Source organism: Arachis hypogaea, chromosome 12 (assembly GCF_003086295.3).
Source record: "Arachis hypogaea cultivar Tifrunner chromosome 12, arahy.Tifrunner.gnm2.J5K5, whole genome shotgun sequence".
NCBI lineage: Eukaryota > Viridiplantae > Streptophyta > Magnoliopsida > Fabales > Fabaceae > Arachis > Arachis hypogaea.
Window position 1 is genome coordinate 105948479 of NC_092047.1, and position 22388 is coordinate 105970866.

The 22388-nt window shown below is 30.5% G+C and overlaps 2 protein-coding genes and 1 long non-coding RNA gene across 4 annotated transcripts; 1 reads left to right on the forward strand and 2 right to left on the reverse strand.

Annotated features, from left to right (window-relative positions):
* Positions 1–825: 825 nt before the first annotated feature.
* On the reverse strand, positions 826–4409 carry LOC112729370 (gamma-interferon-responsive lysosomal thiol protein). The gene is made up of 5 exons (XM_025779600.3): positions 4011–4409; positions 2749–2814; positions 2454–2591; positions 1670–1762; positions 826–1122 (listed from the first exon to the last, which is right to left on the reverse strand). The coding sequence occupies exons 1-5, from the start codon at positions 4320–4322 to the stop codon at positions 1042–1044; spliced, it is 690 nt and encodes a 229-aa protein (XP_025635385.1). The 5' UTR covers positions 4323–4409; the 3' UTR covers positions 826–1041.
* Positions 4410–8830: 4421 nt separating this feature from the next.
* Positions 8831–10283, forward strand: LOC112729371 (uncharacterized). Its single transcript, XR_003166506.3, has 2 exons — positions 8831–9300; positions 9838–10283. It is a non-coding gene; the product is annotated as an uncharacterized lncRNA (long non-coding RNA).
* A 1118-nt stretch (positions 10284–11401) lies between these two features.
* Positions 11402–15526, reverse strand: LOC112728054 (gamma-interferon-responsive lysosomal thiol protein). 2 transcript variants are annotated; one of them, XM_025778035.2, is made up of 5 exons: positions 15154–15526; positions 13263–13328; positions 12937–13074; positions 11888–11980; positions 11402–11697 (listed from the first exon to the last, which is right to left on the reverse strand). In XM_025778035.2, exons 1-5 carry the CDS (start codon positions 15469–15471, stop codon positions 11560–11562), a joined length of 753 nt encoding a protein of 250 aa, XP_025633820.1. In that variant the 5' UTR covers positions 15472–15526; the 3' UTR covers positions 11402–11559. The 2 variants fall into 2 exon arrangements, with proteins under 2 accessions (XP_025633820.1, XP_025633819.1); XM_025778034.3 differs by having other exon boundaries at positions 11402–11730.
* Between the last annotated feature and the right edge of the window lie 6862 nt (positions 15527–22388).

Sequence of the window (22388 nt, forward strand, 5' to 3'; positions counted from 1 at the left end):
ATATACAAGAAAAATTAGGAGCTCATGAGAGAAAAAGTTTGTGATTTCATCTAGAATTGTAGAAGAAATCCAAGCCTCATTGGACTTTGCAACAAAACCTTACTAGCACTAGTGCCGAAGCTAAATAATCCTAACCTCATCAAACAATTCATACCTATATTGCCATGCAACGTGAGTTATAAGATTATAACCAAGATTCTAAAGAAAAGGATTAAACCTCACCTTAATGATAGAATAGCTATCTATCAATCGAGCTTCATTCTTGGAAGAAAAATCCAAGATAATATTTTGATAGCTAAAGAAATGATAAATACAATGAAGAGGTTGAAAGGAAAAAAATAATTTATGACCATCAAGATTGATTTTGAGAAAGCTTACGACAAACTTAATTAGAACTTCATTGAGCATAGACTTCATAACTTTAAATTTTCTCAAAGCTTATTTACTCTTGTCATGAGTTGCATTAGTTTGGTCTTCTATAACATCATTTGGAATGGAAGCAGGACAGAGGATTTTGTACTATATAGAGGGTTGAGATAAGAGGACTCAATTTTGGTATACCTTTTTGTTATATAAACTCTCCCACTTCATTAAAGACCAGATTCAAAAACATATATAAAACCTATGAAAGTAAGAAGAAAGAGACAGCGTCATTTCACATTTAATGTTTGCAGATGATGATTTGTTTCTTTTTGCAGAAACCACCACTGAGCAGATGAGGAATATTAAAAAGGTGATGAAAATGATTGGAAATGCAAAACACTAAACTGTGTAATTTGCATTAGCATTATATTTCTTACATAAACACACAAGTCTTTAGGTAGCGTTTGTTTTGAAGTACTAGGATAGAGACTGAGAGACTGAGACTCAGTATCATATTTTTAATTTTTCAACACAAAAATTTATATATCTTATTTTTTTCAATAGTAAAAAATTTATAACTGTTTAATATTTAAGAGAATCTGTATTTTCTTTAATTATATAGCTCTCAATTTACAAGAGTGGAAAAAAGATAACAAAGTTGAATCCTTCATTTCATTTCTAACGAATAGGATTGCAAGCATCTGGAACAGCAATGCCTTTATAAGCCTTGCAAACAAAGTACGTGAAATTTGCATAGTCCTGATCATGAATTAACACAAAAACATCATTAGTCTTTGTGATGAGTGTGTACATAATTATAATTAATTATGATCTAGCAAAATCAAAACTATTAAACCAACCACCTTCATCAGTCCATGACTCCAACAAAAGGATTTTAAATTAGCTCACTCAAAATGATCAGAACGAAAAAATCAATTAATCTACTACATCACATTTTCTTTATATTTTACATATTATAGGTATTTCTTCTATAAAATAAGTTAGTTATAAAATCTTTTCACTAATTTTATTGTTATTGCAAATTTGTAAAGATACTCACTGCTGTATATATGTGTAGCACTATCTTTTATAATCATTCAATAAAAAATACATACAGAAAATACCTATTTTCTTCTTACCTTCTAAGTTTTATTAAAAACATCAATAATTCATTTACTACTTTAAAATGTATTCAAGTATAATATATATTACTCAAATATATTGATTTATAAATGTACTAATTTTTTTAAGTAAACCAATATGTTCATGAATGAGAAGAAAAAGAGAGATAAATTAAAGGACAAACTTGGGCAATTGGCTGGTTGTTAATCACCACCCATGGCAGAAATGAATGGGGTGGATTAAGCTTTGTGGTTTCATCAATGCACTTCTTTGCAAGCTGCATATAATTAAATTCAAATTCAATGTTAAAATAATATAACACTTTTTTTCTTGAGGAATAATAAAAGACTTTAGAAGTTAGAAAAATCTACAACTCTAGTATATAGTGGAAACTCACCTGGAGTTAATTTTATGTAAAATTGATAACTGAGAGTTGTTAAATGATAATTTAGTTAAACTTATCAAATTATTTAACAAATTCTTAGTTATCAACTTTCCATGAAAATTAACTGCATATGAATTTCCATAATAGTGTACAGTGTTTGATTGAAACGTGCAATCATACTTAGGTGTAGCTGTATGCTAGGAAACGAAAAATGACAAATATGTGCCCATAAATCACGGTAGTCAAATAGAAAATAAATAAATAAATACTAGAAAAGTTTCACAATCTAATTAACTAGACAGTTAATTTTTTTAAATTAACATTAAATAATTTTTTAATCTTAAATTTTATATCCTAAATTCTACAAAACAAAAAATAAAAACTAAAAAAATAGTTTATAATAACAAAATTTGACTAATATTATCTGTTTAAAAATTGATTTCTTATACTACTTTTGTGGATAAATATTAGTTTTCTCGTAACCAAATAGAATATCATAGCAAGTACAAACTCCCAATTCACATTGCTATGTTATCTTATCTTAGTTAGCCTGAAAAAAAACTAAAAAAAATGTAAAAATAACCTCTGTTCCATTTCCTCTGCTGCAATTGAGTATAGATGCAAGAGGCAAACCCAATTGATCAAAGCAATCCTGCCACTTATTGCTTCTTCCCTCAATTGCTAGAAACTCAAAGCAATAAATCAATCCATAATACTTGCCCTGCATCATAATATATATATTTTGTATTTTAATATATATTTTATATTGATAATTAATTTTAGTATACAGTTAATATGATTGAAAATTATTAAAGCATTTGAAATTAAGGTGTTATTTATCTTAAAGAATTAGAGAAGAAATTAAACCTTATACTCACCACATCAGACCATAGATTCATAGCACATGATTCCAAAGAATTTAGAATGCATTCATCTTGTCCATTCTGCCAAATTATCATGCATAATTAGTGTGAATCAAACATTGAAGATTATACATCGTATTCTTGTTAGATATTTGTCCAAATACAAAGAGAATTTAAAACCAATTACGAATGGAAACTTAGGAAAACAAATTAAAAATATTGAAATAAACAATGGCTGAAATCATGGAAGATTTTATAAATATTCTATGGATTGCACTAGTTATAATGTGGGATTGTAATGTGGGGTGTCCCTTAGTCTTGACATGAAAATGAAATTTTGTCATGTCTAAAAATGTGGTACAGAAACAAAGCCTGGTGTCCACATTTTTATTTTTTTTAAAAAAAAAAAAAAGTAGAAATTCAAAGTCTTGTTAAAGTTAACCGCTTAACCCCCTTTTCAAAAGGAAAACCATTTTTTTAAAGAAAAATAGTGAATACAAATATTTAATTTATTTTTATAAAAATAATATTAGAAAGCTCACTTTCTATGTCAATATCACTTAATTTTTTAAATTATTTTATTTATTTTAAATTATAAATTATAAATATTAAATATTCTAAAAAATAATAATTTTATAATTAAAGTTTTTTTTTTTATTTTTAAATTTTATAAAGAGTAAATTTGTCAAAAAAGATAATTTTAATATTAAATATAACATTGAAGATCACTTTAAACAAAAAAAAATGTTAAAGCCAATTTTAATTTTGATCTCAAATCTTAGAGACCAAAACTTTACTTATCGATATTGACTAACCAAAAGTTAGTTCTTACACTTTCTCCTCTTCAAAATGTGATAGGTTATAAGAATTTCTTTTAGAAATGAACAAAACTGTCATGGTTTTTTACTGAGATAGTAAACATATATATGAGTCAAGCATTATTGAGTCTCCTGAATCTTGATAATAAATTACTTTTGTACTTCCTTGTCTACTTCAGTTTTTTATGTAAGGAAAAATAAGTGAAAAGGAAGAGTGGCAATGCATCAGTGATTAATTACATTGTTGTTATCATCAATTCTTGAATCAATAGAAGGAAATAAATTAAACTCATTTCCTTTTAGTTCTAAGTTCTCTCATATAATTGAGCTGTTGGCAATTAAGTAATCAACTATCACCACTCTAGAGCAACCAAAACTAAAATCAATAATGGCAATATTTTCCCGGTAACACACAAAATTAATGAAGATAATATAATTAGAGCTAAAAGTAACAAGAACCTGGCATGATATGGAATTGTTGGTGACATTGACATGAGAATTGGCATAAGGGACTAATTGGAGATTCACAATGCTGATGAGATTAGTGTTGAATATCTCATAAAGATTCTTGATTATGAAAGTAGCACAAGGTTGGCACAAACTTTCATAGTACACTGAGAGATTAACTTTATTATTATTCTGATCAGCAACAAAAAGTGGACTAATAATCTCATCACTACCCTTTGATTCATAGATGAAGATGAAAAAAAGGACTAATGCCATCACAATGGTTATTGCTGCTGGTTTTGGAGAAACAGAAACAGAAACCATCTTTGTTTTTTTTTTTTTTTTTCTTTTCTCTTGATCATGAAAAGTTAGAGACTTATTTGGTACAGTGTTTTTTAGGTTTAAGAGTGTGTAAACTGTGAAATTTGGAAGAATATTTGGTTTGACACGTCTCTTATATATGAGAGCAAAGGGGTTTGTGCGAAGTGAGATGCTTGCTGTACAGAGTTTCCTTTTTTGAATCTTGGAGAAAAATTTTTTCTTTGCGCATATATGGCTCAACCCGACAGGTCAATGACTAATCTGTCGCAAATCTGAATTTCATTCAAAGATTTGCCGCTAACTAATGTGCTGTTGCATGCAAAAGGCGGAATTCAAATTCTCTATGGTTGATTAAATGGATGCCAACCCAAATTAGTTTTGGAAAAAAATTATTTAATATAATTGATTTTTTTTAGAAAAAAACATTATATAGGTTTTAGCTGCCTCTTCTGTACTGTTTGGTTCCTATAGAAAAGGGGAGATAATGTTAAATGGTAGAGCTCATTTTTAGTTTTTTGGGGTTTTTTTTAATTATAGAGAAATAATTGAAAATCATGTGACACATTTTTTTTACTTATCTATTTTCGAAGTATAAAATTATCTTAAAATTTTGTTTCAGAAAAAGAATACATTTTTTAATTGTTTTTTTTTACTCTGTATATGTTTTTTGTGTTCATTATCTCTCTTTCTATTGTCTAAAGACAATAATGGAATGCTACCATGAGAACGGTACATAAGTAATCCAACATTCTAATTATAATGTTTCTAGTTAATTTAAAAAAAAAAAGTAAAAAGTAAAAGAAGTAATATATTTTCATAGATTTAAATATTAAATCTTTGACCAGTATAGTTACTAATATATAATTTTAACATTATTTTATATATTCATTAGCTGTATAACTTATATTTCAAAAAGGGTATCCGTCATCATTATACACAGCAGCACCAAAAAAAAAAGCAACTATTCAAATGAAAATAGTAAAAATATTTTTTTATGAAGATGTTTTATTTAAAAGTGTGATTTATTTATTTAGTCACACTTTAAATAAAGACAACACTTTTATATCATATTAAAATCTAATCATACAATCCATCATCAAAAAAAAAAATTTCATACAAAGACAATTACAAAATCTTTATGATAGTATTCAAAAAAAAAATCATCATTATACACAAGTAATAATACTCAACCTAACAATTTGATGTGTTAGTAAATTAATTGGTTCATTTCCTAAGTTTTACTAGTTTGATAAATATAGCTAAAGGCCTATTTTTTCTGTTTTCTTTTTATAGAATGAGGGCCATAAATACAATAAAACAAATTCTAAGGATATAGAAGCTAAAACGTCATAAAAAGCCTTTTTTTTTTGTTATGTTGTTAGCTTCATATAAATTTTGTCTTTTATTATATATTCCTTTGCTCTTCTCTCTGGCTCATCTTACAACGCGCAAATTGCGTAAATTCTTTTTGTCCTTCACAATGTTTTTAGTTTCGAAAATGTTTTGGTAACCAAAGAAAATCAATCAAAAAAGTCATAATTTACTTTATTTAGTATTTATTAATTGTTGCGATAATTAATAAATGTTAAATAAAGCAAGTTCTGACTTTTTTTTTTGTCTTCCTAGTATTACCCAGTTAGTTTAATTTTTATTTTCCATTTTGGCTTTCATGAAATATCGTGTTCAAGTAGAAGCATATATACAAGATTTTAATATTTTATGCTATCTATGACACCAATTCTTCCTATCCGGTGATGGTGAAATTTATGGTAATGGTTGGATACTTGGATGATACAATAAATTTGATATTGATTCTGTTTTTGGAGCCATGAAATATTTTTATATTATTCAAGCAACTATAAAAATATTGATGAATTATTTATAAAAGAACTTTACATTGCTATAGTAGATACTATATATGTCTTTATATAAAGTATGAGTTTATTAGTTATCAATTATATTAGAAATTAATTTAATAATAGAGTAAAAAGTGGTGTAATTTAAATATATTGGTATATAGTGTGTTATGTGTAAATGTAAATATGTAAATTCACAAGTCTGAAAAACACAATCTATGTTTAGCAGAAAAGAAAAAAAAAAGTAAATTAGTTGATGCAAAATACAACCTGCATTTTGTTGGGAGGTGAAACCACAATGTGAAACATATTCTTCTACAGACAAGACCTGGACTTTGACTACCTTAGAAGATGCCAAATGCAACCTCCATCTTGCAAATTCTCATGAGCGCAAAGCGTAAACTACGTTTTGCAAGATGCAAGATTACATGTTGGACACATGTATGTGAGGGGGTCTTTATATCTATGTTTTGCGTTTGATTGTGAAGGAATTAGAGGAAGTGCTTGTTTCTGCGTTTTGTAAGCGAAGGAAGGAAGAAGAAGTGATACCCGCATCCTTTAGCACTACAAGAAATAGTGTAATTATCGACGACTTGTCGTCAATAAAATAAAAAAAATATTTGAAACAAAATATTAAAATCGACGACCAGGTCGTCTATTATTTTGACAACTTTATATTTTCTTTTAAATTGATGGATGAGTCGTTTATTTTAATATTTGTAATATCGACGATTTTCCTTATCGATAAATTTAAACAGTGGAGATTCCTCTTCGAAATTAAATAGATGGTGTAGATTTATTATATAAAATAGACGGTTCAGAGGTTGATTTTTGTTTAAACTGAAATTGACGAAGTTGCCGTCGATTTTTATCAATAAAAAATTACACCCGCGTTTGCTTCCCGCGTCCCTCGTTTCACCCACATTTTCCTATAGAAATCAACCCCAATTCGCCTTCTCCATTTCACCTCCGTCATTTCACCAACCTTCTCTCTCCACTTTCGCTGCACCGTCTTCGTTCCACTGCTCCCGCACTCACTGCTGTCGCTTCGTTACATTAGTGTCGCTGTCTCTCTCGTTATAAATCTCTTCAGGTGCAACATAATAGAGCTCTTAGCTACAATCATGATGAAGAAGAACAATAGTGCCGAAGAAGAACAACTAGCTCTGACTGAAACTGCGATTAAGATCTTGTTTCAATTTGATCTCTCAGAAAATCAGATCAAGAAGCTAATCAACAATGAGTGCCTTCAGTTCCTTGAATCGTTGCTGCAAGCATTGAAACCAGTTGATCGCGTGAAAACCGAAATGTTGTTTGAAATCATAAAAGTGATACGCAACCGTATATCGCCGCAACATTGTCTTCTCCTATGAAATCCGAACCACCATTAGCCGGTCAAGGCTAAATAAAGAAATAGTAATGGTAACTTTAATTAATAAACATAATATACCCATATTCGCATATTTAAGAAATTCTGAGACATGCATGGCTGCGAGATCCAAAGTTTGCATAAAAGACGGAACACTAAAAGGGTGCTAGTTGACAAGTGTAGCTGTTTCATTTTGCACCGCGAGATTGCCTGCCGCGTCTCCATCTTCGTTTTGTCATCGACTTCATAATTGGTTTCGAATTCCTCTTCACTATTGTTGTTATCTTCTTCTCAATCTATATCTCCGAACTCATCCATATTCACCTCCTCACCAACCGCGTCCTGCCCCATATGCTGTTTAAACTCAACGTACAACTCTATCGTTGGCACGTGAAATCGGATTTGTTGATAAATATAGAATATTTGCTGCAGACATGCGTCGTCAGTGATGGACATTATTTGAAACTGTATCAGTCCACCAAATACTTGTACAGGATTCCTGTATAAAATGTTGCTCACCCTTTTTGAAATGTGACTTTGTATGTTCTCACAACGACTATTTTGCAACTCTACAAAACTCATGGTGCATGGAATAGCAAAGGAAACGGACATTCACAAACAAAAATCACTCTTTGATCGATGTGTGTTTGATATAATCCTACTGTTATAATACACACGCAAATTTATAATACCTTCCATAACCTCAACTCCACCTCACTCAACTTTTTTGACACTACTAATTGTAAAAAAAAAACTCACAAGTAAGAAAAACAGATGAATGGAATTAAGGTATATATGAAAGACAGAAGAATTGACAATAATATTTATAGACAAGGTTCTCGATTAAAATATTTTTTAATTAAAATGCAAGCTGCATTTTGTAGTTTCAAAAAAATATATATATGGGTAAAACACATCCTGCGTTTTGTAGGTTGCATGTTTATAAAAAAATATATTAAAACTCTAAACGTAATCTATATTTTGCATGCTTTGAATTTTAAAAAATTAAAAAAAAACAAATCGCTACTTATATTTTATACTGACATCATATCAATATTATAAATATTTTATACACATCCATTTCAACATCAAACTCCACATTTTTTTCATATAAAAAAAATTAGCCATTTATATCAAATAATTTTTTTTCTCCCTATACAAGTTTATTTAGAGAGCATTTATGCCAATGAGATATGATTTGAATAAGCTTTTTTCTTATCAATTGAGGAAAAGGCCTTTTGGTTGCTATGTACCAAGGTTATGAAAATCGAATCGGACCGACCGATTCAACCAAATTAATTAGAAACCGATCAGGTAGCCGGTCCGATTCACCTATAAAATCGTACTGTAAAAAACCGATAAAAAATTGGCCGAATCGGTGATTAACCAGCAAACTGGCCGAACTAGCCGAATTTTAGCAAGTATCGATTTTTCCCAAAGCCACGAAACAGCGTCGTTTTGGCGCTATTAAAAAAAAAGAAAGGGAAAAAAGGCTGGAGCATCAGATTCTCTTCGAAGACTTCTAGTCACCTCCCAAACCCTAACTTTCTCCGTTTCTCTGCAACCTTCTTCCTAGTTCCTACAAAGTACAAACTCCACCATCACTTCCAACAAACGCCGTAGTGAAGCATCACCGTCGCGGGTCGAAGCTTCACCGTCGCGAATCGAGGCATCTCTCGTGGATCGAAGCGTCACCGTCACCGAAGCGTTGGTCGTCGTCTGGCTCTGACCTTCTGTGCTCTCGGCCTCTCCCACGGTGAGTACTCAGTACTTCAATATTTTCCTTCTTTCAATTAATTTTGTTTATTTGGTGACAAAACTGTATGAATTAGATAGATTTGAGTTCATGGATTTTTGGTTTTTTCAATTAAATTTTTATTCAATGAAGGGCAAATTTGAGTTCACAACTTCAGATGCAGAGTTCTTCTTCTTCTGAGTTCTTCTGCTTTTCAATTTTTTTTATTTTGTTAATTATATGGATTAATCATTCTGTAATTCTGGGATTATGAATTTTGAATTTTGCTATATAAGTTCAATTCTGCTCTATTGAATTCTGTTATGTTGAATTTTGGTGAATTAACTGTATAAATTGTTGAATTTAATTATGTTGAATGCTGTACGAATTGTATGAATTGATAATAATCATTTGGATTCTGAATTGTTGTCATTCTGAATTTTGTTATAGTTTAATCACTTCATTGCTGTATCATAAGAATTTATCAAGTTTGAATTTTATCTATTTTTGGTGCATTTTATGTGCTTGATTTTTGTTATATTATGTTGATGGTGAAAGTATCTGAAAGTGATGCTTCTGAACCTACCAAGGAGAATGTCCCTCATGCATCTCCACCTGAAGATTGTAGAGAGAATGACGAATGTGAAGATGGGAATGGAATGGCTCTTGATGAACCGTGCAAAACATAGCAGAAGGGCAAGTAAAGAGCAATGAAAAATGCAACAGGCAGGATAGTCAATGAGTAATACAAATGGAAAAGTTCAAAGGGAATTGAAGCCACCAGAGCTCTAGAGGTTATAGATTGTTTTTTAAGTTTGTGTTCCATTTACGTAATTTTATTTAATATTTAATTAAATCGGTTAAACCTCAATTGAACCTCAATTGAATTATTGAACTAGTAAATCAGTTACTTCATCGGTTTATTGACCGATCTGGTTCTCACAACCTTGCTATGTACCAATGACATTTGAATATATATATATATATAGGTCATTTTTTTCCTATCAACTTTTATTCTATTTTTGGATAGAATTTGACGAGGGAGTTAAATTTTTTTAGTCAATATCATCAATTAATTTTTTTATTTTAAGTTTAAATCATAAATATTAAATTTTAATATTAAAATTTAAATTCTTCAAAAATAAAAATTAAAAAATAATTTTATAATAAAATATAATTAACATTGACTACTTAAAAATTGCCCCTATATTTTTTCGTTGAATATTCCAATATTTCTGCTCATTCAATTACAATTGAAAAGCAAAAGTGCAAGTTGTAAAGAACACCTCATTTTTTTCCTTCTCAATACATGATTATGTCTTTCCAGGCCACTCATAATTTGAAAAAAAAAAAAAAAAAAAAAACCTCATTCTATATAGAGATTAGACAGATTAAATTAATGACTTACATTAAAAACAGAAATAGCACACATAAAAATATAATTGAAATAGATCACAAAGATAATTTTATATATAATGAGTAGATGGTAAGAACTTGAATTTATTATAGTTTTAAGACACGATTAAATGATTATTTACACTTGGTTGTTATTGAATTGATGATAATATTCTCTCAAAATATATTAAAATTTATGAATTTTTTACTTAGTGGTAATAAAAAATTCTCTACTCTTTTAAACAAGTAAAATATGAATCACACTTAATTCTTATATGCATCTAAAATAATAAGCAAGGATATCTTTATATATTTGCATACAAAATACTTCAGATGATATTCAAAGAACACATACAATAATCTTTTTAATGTACGTGCCTTTCAGTCAAAGGGTACAATGCTTTATAACCATCAACATTTTTATATTTGAAGAAAACTAAAAGCCGTTAATAATCGTATAATTAATTAATATTAAAAAGTATTAATAATAATATTAATTTTTTTTAAATTTATAAATATTCTTCAAGTTTATTATACTAAAAACCCTTAAAATTAGGAAATAGTATGTAATAAGAAGAAAAGATGGAATTAGGGTAGTTTATGTTGAGAAACCAACAAAAGAGAATTTATATTTTTTTGTTTAATGTGTACTATTAATACCTTTTACTATTGATTAAGAAGGTGAGGCTAAATATATATAGAATATATGAAAAAAGAGAGAGTCTAATTAAAGATAAAATTCAACATCTACATATATATAAGATCATATGAATTCTTACATGAGATAATATTCTATATTCTTGTACAAGAAGTACATAAATCAAACCAAAATTCCAACATCACTTTCATGGAGATTTATTTACTGCTTGGTCTTTTGAGCAGTCACTATGGTAGTGTCAGATTTTTGACATGACCTACATAACAAACCGGTTTTTGAAATGAATTGTTTCCATCATTCATCATATCATAAGTTCTTGTGGAAAGTGATCTACAAGCAACTGGTTTTGACTTGCCCTTGTAAGCCTTGCAAATATAGTTCACAAAATTAGGGTAGTCCTAAAACAACCACAACAAGTTAAAGGGAATTAATTAATAATATAACAAGTCCAAAACTAGCTGCAATTAATAGTTGAAAATCGTTAGATAATAATTTAGCCAAATGACTGTACGTGAGTTTTTACTGTAAAATAATGTTTCCTTAACAATCACAAACCTCTTGAAGTGCTTGATTGTTGACAACTACCCATGGAACAAATCTATGGGGTGGATTAAGCTGAGTAGTTTCCTGAGCAAACTTTTGTTCAATCTATAAAATAATAAAAATTAGCACCAAAAGCTAAGAACATTGAAGCTAGAATAAAAGAGAGGGAAAATAACATGGTTTATTCATTTCTACCTCTCAGTTCTGCAAAAAATGAAATTAATAATATAATATAATTTAAATAAAAGATATTATTATATACATATTTTTTTATTTAATTTTAAAATTTTACTACTTATCTTTTTAATCTGTATTTTTATTTTTCTTCCTTCTTCAAATATTTATCACATATAATTTAGAGAGAATATTAATTTTGTGATTAAAAACTAGAATCAAGATTCAATTATTTTTTAAAAAAATAATTTTGAGTTAATTTTATAACTATTATCAATATAATTTTTTTATGCTAATATCTAATTATATTTTTATATACATAGAGAAAAAATATTATTTTTAAATAGTAAGCATAAAAATTAATTATTTTTATTTGTGCAACATACTTAATACCTAATCAAATGTAAAAGTATATACGTTAAATTCTTTTAAATTTTAGATAATGAATGTTAAAATTAATTATTGCTAAAATTTTTTACATGAAAAATAATAATTAAAAATCTTATTATTTGATTTTTTTTTATTTACGGATATCCTAGTTTTTTTAGTCGACGGAACTTTTGACCTTTATGATCTTTTTGTAAAAATAGTTTAATTCTATAAATCTTTTGTATTATAATCTATAATATCATAACAAAATCGACGTAATTTTAAAAGATTTATATTCCCGTAATAACAATACTATAAAAATACTAGTTGTCGAATAAAATGTGGATTCCCTTTGATGCAACAATTATTAGTCATTTATAGAGTAGCCATTAACAAATTGGCATTTCAACTGATATACAAGACAAAAATAAATATGTAAGACATAACTGAAAATATCATGTGATGGATGCCATAATCAAATGAAAGTTAAGCAATAAAAATGATATAAAATAACTAACATTTTTGCCATTGCCATTTGTATAACAGTCCAAGGGTAATTTGGCCAATCCAGTCATTTGGAAGCAATTAACCCATTGGTTTTGCCTTCCCTCTAAGGTCAGATTCTCTATGCAGTGTATAAATCTAAATTGTTGTGCCTGCATTACAACTATATATTCTTAGTCAATTAGAACTATAGCACAATTCATATAGCTTTCAAAAGTAGACACAGTTAATAATAAAAAGAAAATGCTTTATGAATTAACTATATGAAAATACTTATGCAGATTACACAATTTAAATTCGCTGTTAAAACTAACTGTTAAATATATATTAGGGATCCTACCACATTAGGGTATACTGTAACAGCACAGGCCTCAATTGTATTCAGAAAGCATTCATCATTTCCATGCTGCAATTACAAAGAAAGAAAAAAAACATGTTGGATATAAAGACAAAACAAATTAAAACACATCCATCTGAAAGTAAACGATTTTCATTACAACAAAAATAATAAGCTGAAGACATTGTTAAGAAACATTATTTTCTCCTTTTTTTAATGATTATGTCCTCTTAAAAAGTAGTATTTTTTTTTTTCAGATGGATTAGATAACTTTTAATTCTAGATATTACAACATTACAACACTCATTCATATAATTATATTATATATTCACACACACACTATTAAAATTTTTTATTTATTATTAACTAAATTTCGAACCTAATTAAATGCAGTTATTGCAATCCAAAGAATTTCACTACTTCTAACTATATGGTGTTGCGTGCCTCTCAAGAAGAAGGTTGAAAAATGGAAAACATGTTTTATTTTTTCCCATAGAAACATAAAGAATTAGTCTATCTTTTTCTTTACCTAAACAGTATCCCCCAACCCAACAGGTTAAAGACTAATCCGTCGCGAATTTGAGCCGCCTATCTTCTTCTAATTTATCCACAAAACATGAAATACCAATAGGCCCAAATTGAAAACTTAAATATTTTTAGTGTAGAATTTGTGTACCTGTGAGCCCAAAATGTTAGTTTTGTATTGCAGGCCCCGCATTAAATTGTACAGTTATAGAAAAGAGTAAAAAGAATGTCTAAAAAAAACGAGTAATTAAGCGATGACCTAAAAAGAGTAAAAAGTAAAAAACTGACTAAAAGAGTAAAAAAGCTGAAAATGAAGTAAAAGAAGAGACATGTGTTCTCTTTTTGTTTTTGGTAACAAGGGGGGCATATTGAATTATTGATCTTGATAAAATTAAAAGTGAATATTTAATATTATTAACCGATTGGTGGATTGTTGGAGAAATTAGATGGGGCAAGAAGACAGCAGGGGCAAGAATTTATTAGAGGGGCAGTGCCATTAATTCATGATAATATTAAAAATGTTATTAGAACAAGATGAAAGTATGAATCATAATATTTATTTTTATAATAATATTTCTTGTTAACCAGCATTTTTTTTCCTTAGAGAAATAACCCCATCATAATAGTGACAATTTGATCTTATCAACAACTTTTTTTCGAACAAAAGAAAACTCTGATAGAAAATATATGAGAAAACCAAAGGAATTGTATTATTTATACATTTAACCTATGAGTATTTATTAACACAAGGTTGTGTTTTATATCTGTTTTATTTTTTTATTTTTAATCTTTTTCATAATTTTATGAATAAAAGAAAGTAAAATTAAAAAATAGTTTTTATTTATTTTTATATAAAATTCTAAAAATAAAAAATATTAAAAAAATAAAAATACAAACCAAATACAACCTAAAAATCTGTCTAATCATACTCAAATTTAAATGATAATTAACAAAGTGAATATTGACATAGCATTTTTGTTTTTAAAAAAATATATATATATAAAAATACTTCTCCATCTAAAATGAAGACTTGCCAAAAGTGAAAAGATTCAAAGAATAGACACAAATCATACTTCATGAGCCACAACAACAATGTTAGAACATGAAATAAAAAAGAAATTAAAATAAATGGAATACACATAATAATAAGTAGATAGTTAATTAGTAATGGTTAAGTATGATTTTAGTAGGTTGAAAAAATTTTTTGTCTTGAACTTTTTTTTTCTATACAAAATCGTACCTGAAATTTAATTTGATTTTAAATCGTCATTAACTTAACTTAAAAGACCAAAATTATATTTAACCCTTAATAATAATAATAATAATAATAATAATAATAATAAAAAATAAATAAATAAATAAATGAAACCTGACAAAGAAAAGTGCCATCAGGTGCAAGCCAAGCATTACCCCAAGGCACCAATCTGAGATTAACAATGTTGATAAGATCTGTTTGGAAGAGCTTCACAAGATGGTTGACTATGAAGTCACCACAAAAGGGACATAGACTCTCATAGTATAGTGACAATGTTACCTTATTATTATTGTCTTGTGATGATGATGAAGAAGAGGGTGCTACAAAGAGTAGTAGCAAGAGCAAAAGAGGAAGAAGAAGAAGCAAGCAAAAGTAGAAGAATGAACGAGGAGGAGGCAAGGAATAATGAAGAAAAGAAGGCATCTTCATCATCTTTGGTATAACAAGAACAAACTAAGATTCATACACTCCACACTTTTATTTTTATCATTATTATTGGCTCTCTCATTAATGATATGCAAGTAAGGTATCTACTCTATGGCCCTATCATTGAAAAGGTCAACAGTTTTTTTTTTTTTTTTTTTGAAAAAAAATATTATAAGAAAAAAGATATAGTAAAAAGTTAAACTTATTAGTGATGAGTTTACATACAATATGAACAATAAAAACTTAAAACAATGTATGAAAGAGTTCAAATGTTAAATATTGAAAGTAAAAGTTTGATATACAATTGATAGAATGTTGGTGAGTTTGATTTTATTGTTAGGAAAAGTATAGATAGACAATGAGAATATTAAAGAGTGTGAATAATGGATATGTCGGATGTTCAATTCAATAGATATACAGATGATTATGTTCATTATTTTTAATTAGATAGTTCTTTCTTTTTATTCGATTTACTCATGTATAGTTAATAATGACTGGATGTTCTATTCACTATGTGTGCAAATGGTTATCCTAATATTAAGATTTAGGAGATAATTTAGGGGTGGAGTATTTTTTTTATTTTATTGGGTCAATTTTAGAGCCCATTGTTTATATTGTTTACAAAAGTCATTGTCTACCTAGCAAAACCGTATTGTTATCATTTGGCGTACTTAGTTAAAAAGGAATGATAGAATCTTCAGGAATAAAAAAATAAATGTTGCAAAAATAGTCAACAAATCGATTAAAAATTACAAAAAATTGAATGATATTTAATCTTTTAAATTATTAATGGTATTGTCAAAAATAATTAGAAATTAGTTTATTTTATTTTATCTGTCTAATATTTTTTTATGCTTGTTATTGTGTTAATTTTTTTTTATTTTAAGAGGAAAAGTTATACAAAAGTCACATCAATCCTATATGCTAAATTGCTAATAAGGTTTTGAAATTTTTTTATATAGTGAATTAATAAAATTTCTCTATTTCTTAAAAACATTAAAGATAGGTAAATATTTGGAAATCAATATTTGTTGTGACAAAAAAGAAATTATTAGCTAATATAAATTTAAATATAAAATAAATACGAGAAAAAATATTAGTCATTTAATATTTATTTTTAAGATAAACATGTGTTTTTGGTAAGTAAATGTAATTAGTTATTATATTGTAATCTAACAAATTTTAATTAGTTGGAAATATAATCTTATATATTATTTTTTCTTTTTTCGTTTTACAATTATTTTACACTTTCAAGTCCTTCTATATATTGTGTCTGAATGTAATTGGTGGCGCATGATGCCTCGTTGACTAACCATGGTCTTTTAATGCTCTTCCATCATCTAGAAGAGGTGCATCTTGTTATTGAGAGGAAGGGGTTAGATGTAAATTCTCCTAGACAAAGCAGAAGGAGGGAGAGAAAAAAAAAATCTCTCTTGGATTTTCAGAGCCTAAAAAGAAATGAGAATTATGAATGACACTAAATGAACTCTTCCCAACATGTGTTTTCTTTATTAAAATTAGGCGGATACTCACATAAAGTGAGTTTAAAACCTTTTTTATAAAGATTTTTAGGTGTTACAATGTGATTGGATATACGTATTAAATCAAGGCCAATGCTATAGTAATGATGCCTATTTTTTTCATCATGTGATGAATTGAGTTGGCATAGTGATAATAAAGACACCTTAATATATAATATCTAATAATACTTTTGTTGTTGCCAAAGATATGTCAAGTTCGGAAATTATTGATAATAGTAAAAATCTCCACACAATTTATTTCACATATAATGTTTTTTTGTCCTGAGTCCCATACTAAAAGAAAGTCTCTCTAAATAGCAAATAATTCTCTTTGCAAAATGCTACGACTCTCAATTGTTCCCAAACAGCTTCGTTGTCACCTTCTCTTTCAATCTCTGCTAACACAAGCAAAACCAACTCGAGCATCATTGTCAAGATAGCTAGCATCATAATTAATCTTAAATGTACCCACTGAGGGGGGAATCCAAGAGCCACTAATGGTGAAGGGGATAGATAGTCGTTGCAACTCAAAAATATTTCGGAGCTCTTTTTCCAAGGACAAAGCCATACCAATCACCTTGTCTGTGGTCCAATGCTCGTGAGGATGAAAGATCTCGTTATTCCTCGAACGCCAAATCCACCAGAGACCAGAAAAGAATCTAAAGGGACGTTGTTTGCTATTATGTAAGAACCAACTCATAAATCCACTAGTTGTTCGGAGATCCCTAAAGTTTACCAAAATAGTTGGGCTTTTGGACAATCCGGAATACAATGTAAAACCGATTCCTGACCTGAGAAACATCGTAGACAGCTATCCGTATGCGAAATGCCCCTCCTAAAACGAAATGCAGCAGTAGGAAGAGCCTCCTAAAGACATAGCCAGGCCAAAAATTTGTGCTTTTTCGGAACATGTTGACGCCAAAGCCAAAGTCAATTACCCCTATTGCTCAGTCCCTCACCCCCTTGCCGTCGCTGCTCAGCCTCTCATTCCCTCGCTGTCGTTGCCCACTCCTTGCTGTCGCCGCAGCTCCTCGTCGTCACCGCTCAGCCCGCAGCTCCTCGCCGTCGCCGCTCAGCGCGCAGCTCCTCGCCATCGCCACTTAGCCCGCAGCTCCAGCCTGCCGTCGCTGCTCAGTTTTTAGCTCCGTAAGACCGTAAGTTCCTCTCTCTCTCTCTCTTGTTCTCTCGTGCATACTTTCTCTCTCTCCCTCTCTCTCCCTCTCCATCATATTGTGAGATCTAAGTTCTTTTTTGTTCTTCCACAGATTCATCTCTTGGTTGCCGCCGCTGTGAGCTTGGCCATCGCCATTGCATGTGAGCCTGTCACCGGAGCCCCTTCTCTTTGTCTCTTTGTGTCTGTGACTGTAAGTTTTACAATTTTTTATTCAATTTTGTAAATGTATGTGCTGAAGTGGGTTTATATGTGTTTGATTGAGAATTTTGTTGTAAATTTGTTTATTGAAAATTTTGTTGTAAATTTGTTAATTGAGCCCCTTCTCTTTGTCTCTGATAGTAGTTTTTTATTTTTCATTTTGATTGAGCATTTGAGACTTTGTGATTGTAATTTTGCTTTTATGTGTCTAATTGCATTTTTTAATTTTTTATTTTGAATGAGAATAAGAGACATTGTAATTACAATTTTTTTTTATATGTGTTTGATTGCAGTTCTTTATTTTTCATTTTAAATTGTTATCGGCTCTATTATTTTTCATGATGTTGGCATGTTGCAACTAGTTATATATGTTAGATTGAGAATGAGACTATCATATTCATGCTTTAGATCAATAGAACAATAAAAATTTAGTACTTTTATAGTTTATACTAGTATTTACAATCTAATACTTACTTATGCTATAATGCTTCTTTGTAAAGTTTTCAAAGTACTTCCAACTTTTACATTAGCAAAGATTCAAGAATTGAAGAATCTTGAAGAGGAAGCTAAGAGGAATCAATCCTTGAAATCTCTCTTGCTATCTTCTTCTAGTGACTTTGTGATTTCTTATTATGAAAATAAAGTAAGCTACTAATTAATTAACTTGTAAACTAAAACATATCTAGCAGTTTTCAAATGTGATTGTGTGTATATTTATTTATTCATTTAGATAGCTGTTTTTGAATTCAAGAGCAAGATGGTTGGGCTTTATTTCTCATCGAGTTCATATGAAAGATGCACTGACTTTACTTTCGATCTAGAGTTTTATGACAAGTTAAGGTCAGATGAGGAGAGCTTTGAGATTGTGATGATACCTCTTGATGAGTAAGAAGAATCCTTTAAGAAAGGATTGGAAAGTATGCCTTGATTGTCATTGTCTTTTGAGGACAAGAAGGGTGAAAAATGATCAAAAATAAAGATCGAATACTCTTTTATATTAATGTTGTAATTTTTTTATAATGGTGTTAAATTTATAGTGATCAAACATTAGCTTTTTTTAATTTAAGTTATTGACATTATATAAATCTTATGTTTGTATTTTAATTTATGCATGAATTTTAAATTTTTGTCTTAATTTATATATGAATATGTAACAATTAAAATGTTATTTAATTTTTACAGGGGCGGGTAGTGACAGGGCGGGTAGTATATGAGTAATAGGACGGCGGGGCGGGGTCGGGTAGGGCAAAAACACGCCCCTACCCACCCCACTGCCACCCCTATCTGCAGAGACTGATGTAGAAGAGAATAGATATTCTCAAGGTTCTACTGTCCAGATGACCAAAGATCTAAGATTCTGAGATTCGAATCAGAAATGTGAACATAATCCATCTCCTGACACAGTCGCCCCTCTCTTCTCCATTTAGAAAACCAAAAGTTCTGTTCTAAATCCCCAATGCACCAAATAAAACCTTCCTTCAGGATATCCCAAGCTCAACATATACTCTTCCAAACATAAGATCCCCTTCCTCGAGACCAACTGAAACAATCATCCTTAGAAGAATGGTATTTCTCCGTCAACAGTTGAACCCATAGCTTGTCAGGATGGTGAAAAAGTTACCAAACTAGCTTTCCAAGAAGAGCAATATTAGCACAAAAAAGATCTCTAATTCCCAGACCTCCAAACTTCTTAGGGATGACCAACACTTTCCAGTTAACTAGATTCAAGCCTCTACCATTAGCTTGACCTTTCCATAGAAAGTTTTGCATCATGGATTCTATCTTATTAGTTACCCCTTTAGGGAAGAAAGATACCTGCATGTGGTAAGTAGGAATCGCAGTCACTACCAAGTTGAGCAAACAGAGTCTGTCCGCCTTATTAAGCAATCTCCCTTTCTAGCTGGCTAGCCTTCCCTGAATCTTGTCCAGAACATCGTTGAAAGTTGCGCGTTTTGCCCGAGAGTGATTAAGGTTCACCCCTAAATACTTGACTAAGTTCTGGACGAATCTGATGGAGGACACTCCAGTGAAAATCTCTTTTCTTGTCGCTGAAACATTCCTGGAGCATAGCGCTTTAGATTTCTCCACATTAACCTTCATCCCAGAGGCTTTGCAGAAATTTTTCAAAGCTACCATTACAGTCTGAACTTGCTGTTTTTCGGCTTTACAGAAAAGAAGCAAATCATCGGGAAACATCAAATGAGAAATTCTTGGACCCCCTCTAGAAACTACAATCGGCTTCCACAAGCCCCTATCAACTTGCTGATTAATAGAACATGACAATCTCTCCATACACAGCACAAACAGATACGGTGATATAGGATCTCCTTGTCTAAGCTCCCTACTCGGAGTGAAGCTATTTAATCTATCCCCATTCCAGAGGATAAACAGGGAGGAAGCAGTGACACAATGCATAATCAGATTGATTGTCAAATGAGGAAAGCCAAAACTCACAAGGGTTTGTTTCAGAAATTCCCAATCCACTCTGTCGTACGCTTTCTCCATATCAATCTTAAAGGCCAGGGTGCCTGTTTTTAACTTTGTCTTCTTCATGAAATGGAGAACATTTTATGCTACAATGATGTTGTCTGGAGTTCCTCTCCCCAGGATAAACCCTCCTTGAAGGGGCCCAACAATCTCTTTGAGATGGGGACGAAGTCTATTGACCAGAACCTTCGTTATAACTTTGTAAACCACATTACAGAGACTAATAGGTCGGAAATCCTTCATGAAAATTGGGTTTTCTACCTTTGGAATAAGAACCACAAGAGTTTCCATCATCTTTGGATCCATATCCAAACCAGAAAACGCATGACGAACCAAAGTCCAAACATCAAAACTAACAATCTCCCAGTATTCTTTAAAGAAGAAAGCTTGGAACCCATCAGGGCCCAGCGCCTTAAAAGAATGCATACTGAAAACAGTCGACTTAACTTCTTCCAGAGTAACTGGCGCTGTGAGGCTACAATAGGCTTCATCATTCAGGAAAGGCAGCGGCACATCACCAAGACAACCTAAATCTACATCCTCCGACTGGCAGAATAGGCGTTTATAAAAGGATTCAGCTTCCCTTCTAAGGATATCTGGGTTCGTTTCTCACACCCCATCTTGAAGAAAGAGACCATGAATCTTATTATGTTTTCTCCGCACAAGAGTCTGGACATGAAAGAATTTGGTATTTCTATCCCCGAATTTTATCCACTGTTCTCTGGATTTCTGAAACTATAGAAGTTCCTCCTGCACAAGCGTGTTATTAAATTCCTCAATCAGTTGTTGTTCTTTTTACCGCATAGACAAATCTTCCATTACTTCTAGTCGCTTCTGAAGGAAATTAATTTGTCTCTCTAATTCGCATTTCCTAATAAAAATGTTGCCGAACACTTTAGAATTAAACTCCAAAGAGTTCTTCTGCACTTCTGAAAGCTTGCCATGCATCTCTCTGTAGCCAACCTGCCATGACTGGTTCACAATATCTCTGTACCCCGGATGAGTTGCCCAAGCCGTAATAAACTGAAAAGGTCTATTCTTTTTCGGTTGGGGACGACCTGTACAGCGCACTAGGATAGGACAATGATTAGACTGAAACCTATTTAAAATTTCTGCATAAGCCTCTGGAAAGAGAGATAACCATCCATTGTTGATACAAACCCGGTCAAGTTTTTTCGCCACCTCAACACCATTTTTAACCCTTCTGTATCAAGAAAATCGTCTTCCAATAGTCTTCAAGTCAAACAGATCACTATCTCCTAAAGAGGCAGCAAGCTGATCTGCATGGCGACTCGAGAAGAGGCAACCCTTAGATTCATGTGAGAATAGTACTTCATAAATCACCAAGAATAATCCATGGCCCACAGAAAGACGAGGACTGAGTAACAAGATAATCCCATAGCAGAACTCTGGTATTAAACTAAGGACTACCATAGATACCACTGCACCTCCAAATCACATTATTTACCTGAATCTCAACTGTAACACACTGATCAAAAGCATCAACCCATTTGCAGTGAACACCCTGTATTGCAGAAAGGAAC

Coding starts and splice junctions, on each gene's coding strand:
- LOC112729370 (XM_025779600.3), bottom strand. CDS start 4,322: ATGGTTTCTGTTTCTGTTTCTCCAAAACCAGCAGCAATAACCATTGTG. Junction 2,592..2,748: donor TGAATCTATGGTCTGATGTG/GTGAGTATAAGG, acceptor ATTATGATGCAG/GGCAAGTATTATGGATTGAT. Junction 1,763..2,453: donor GCAGAGGAAATGGAACAGAG/GTTATTTTTACA, acceptor AATTATATGCAG/CTTGCAAAGAAGTGCATTGA.
- LOC112728054 (XM_025778034.3), bottom strand. CDS start 15,471: ATGATGAAGATGCCTTCTTTTCTTCATTATTCCTTGCCTCCTCCTCGT. Junction 13,075..13,262: donor TTACAGTATACCCTAATGTG/GTAGGATCCCTA, acceptor GTTGTAATGCAG/GCACAACAATTTAGATTTAT. Junction 11,731..11,887: donor ACAATCAAGCACTTCAAGAG/GTTTGTGATTGT, acceptor TGGTTGTTTTAG/GACTACCCTAATTTTGTGAA.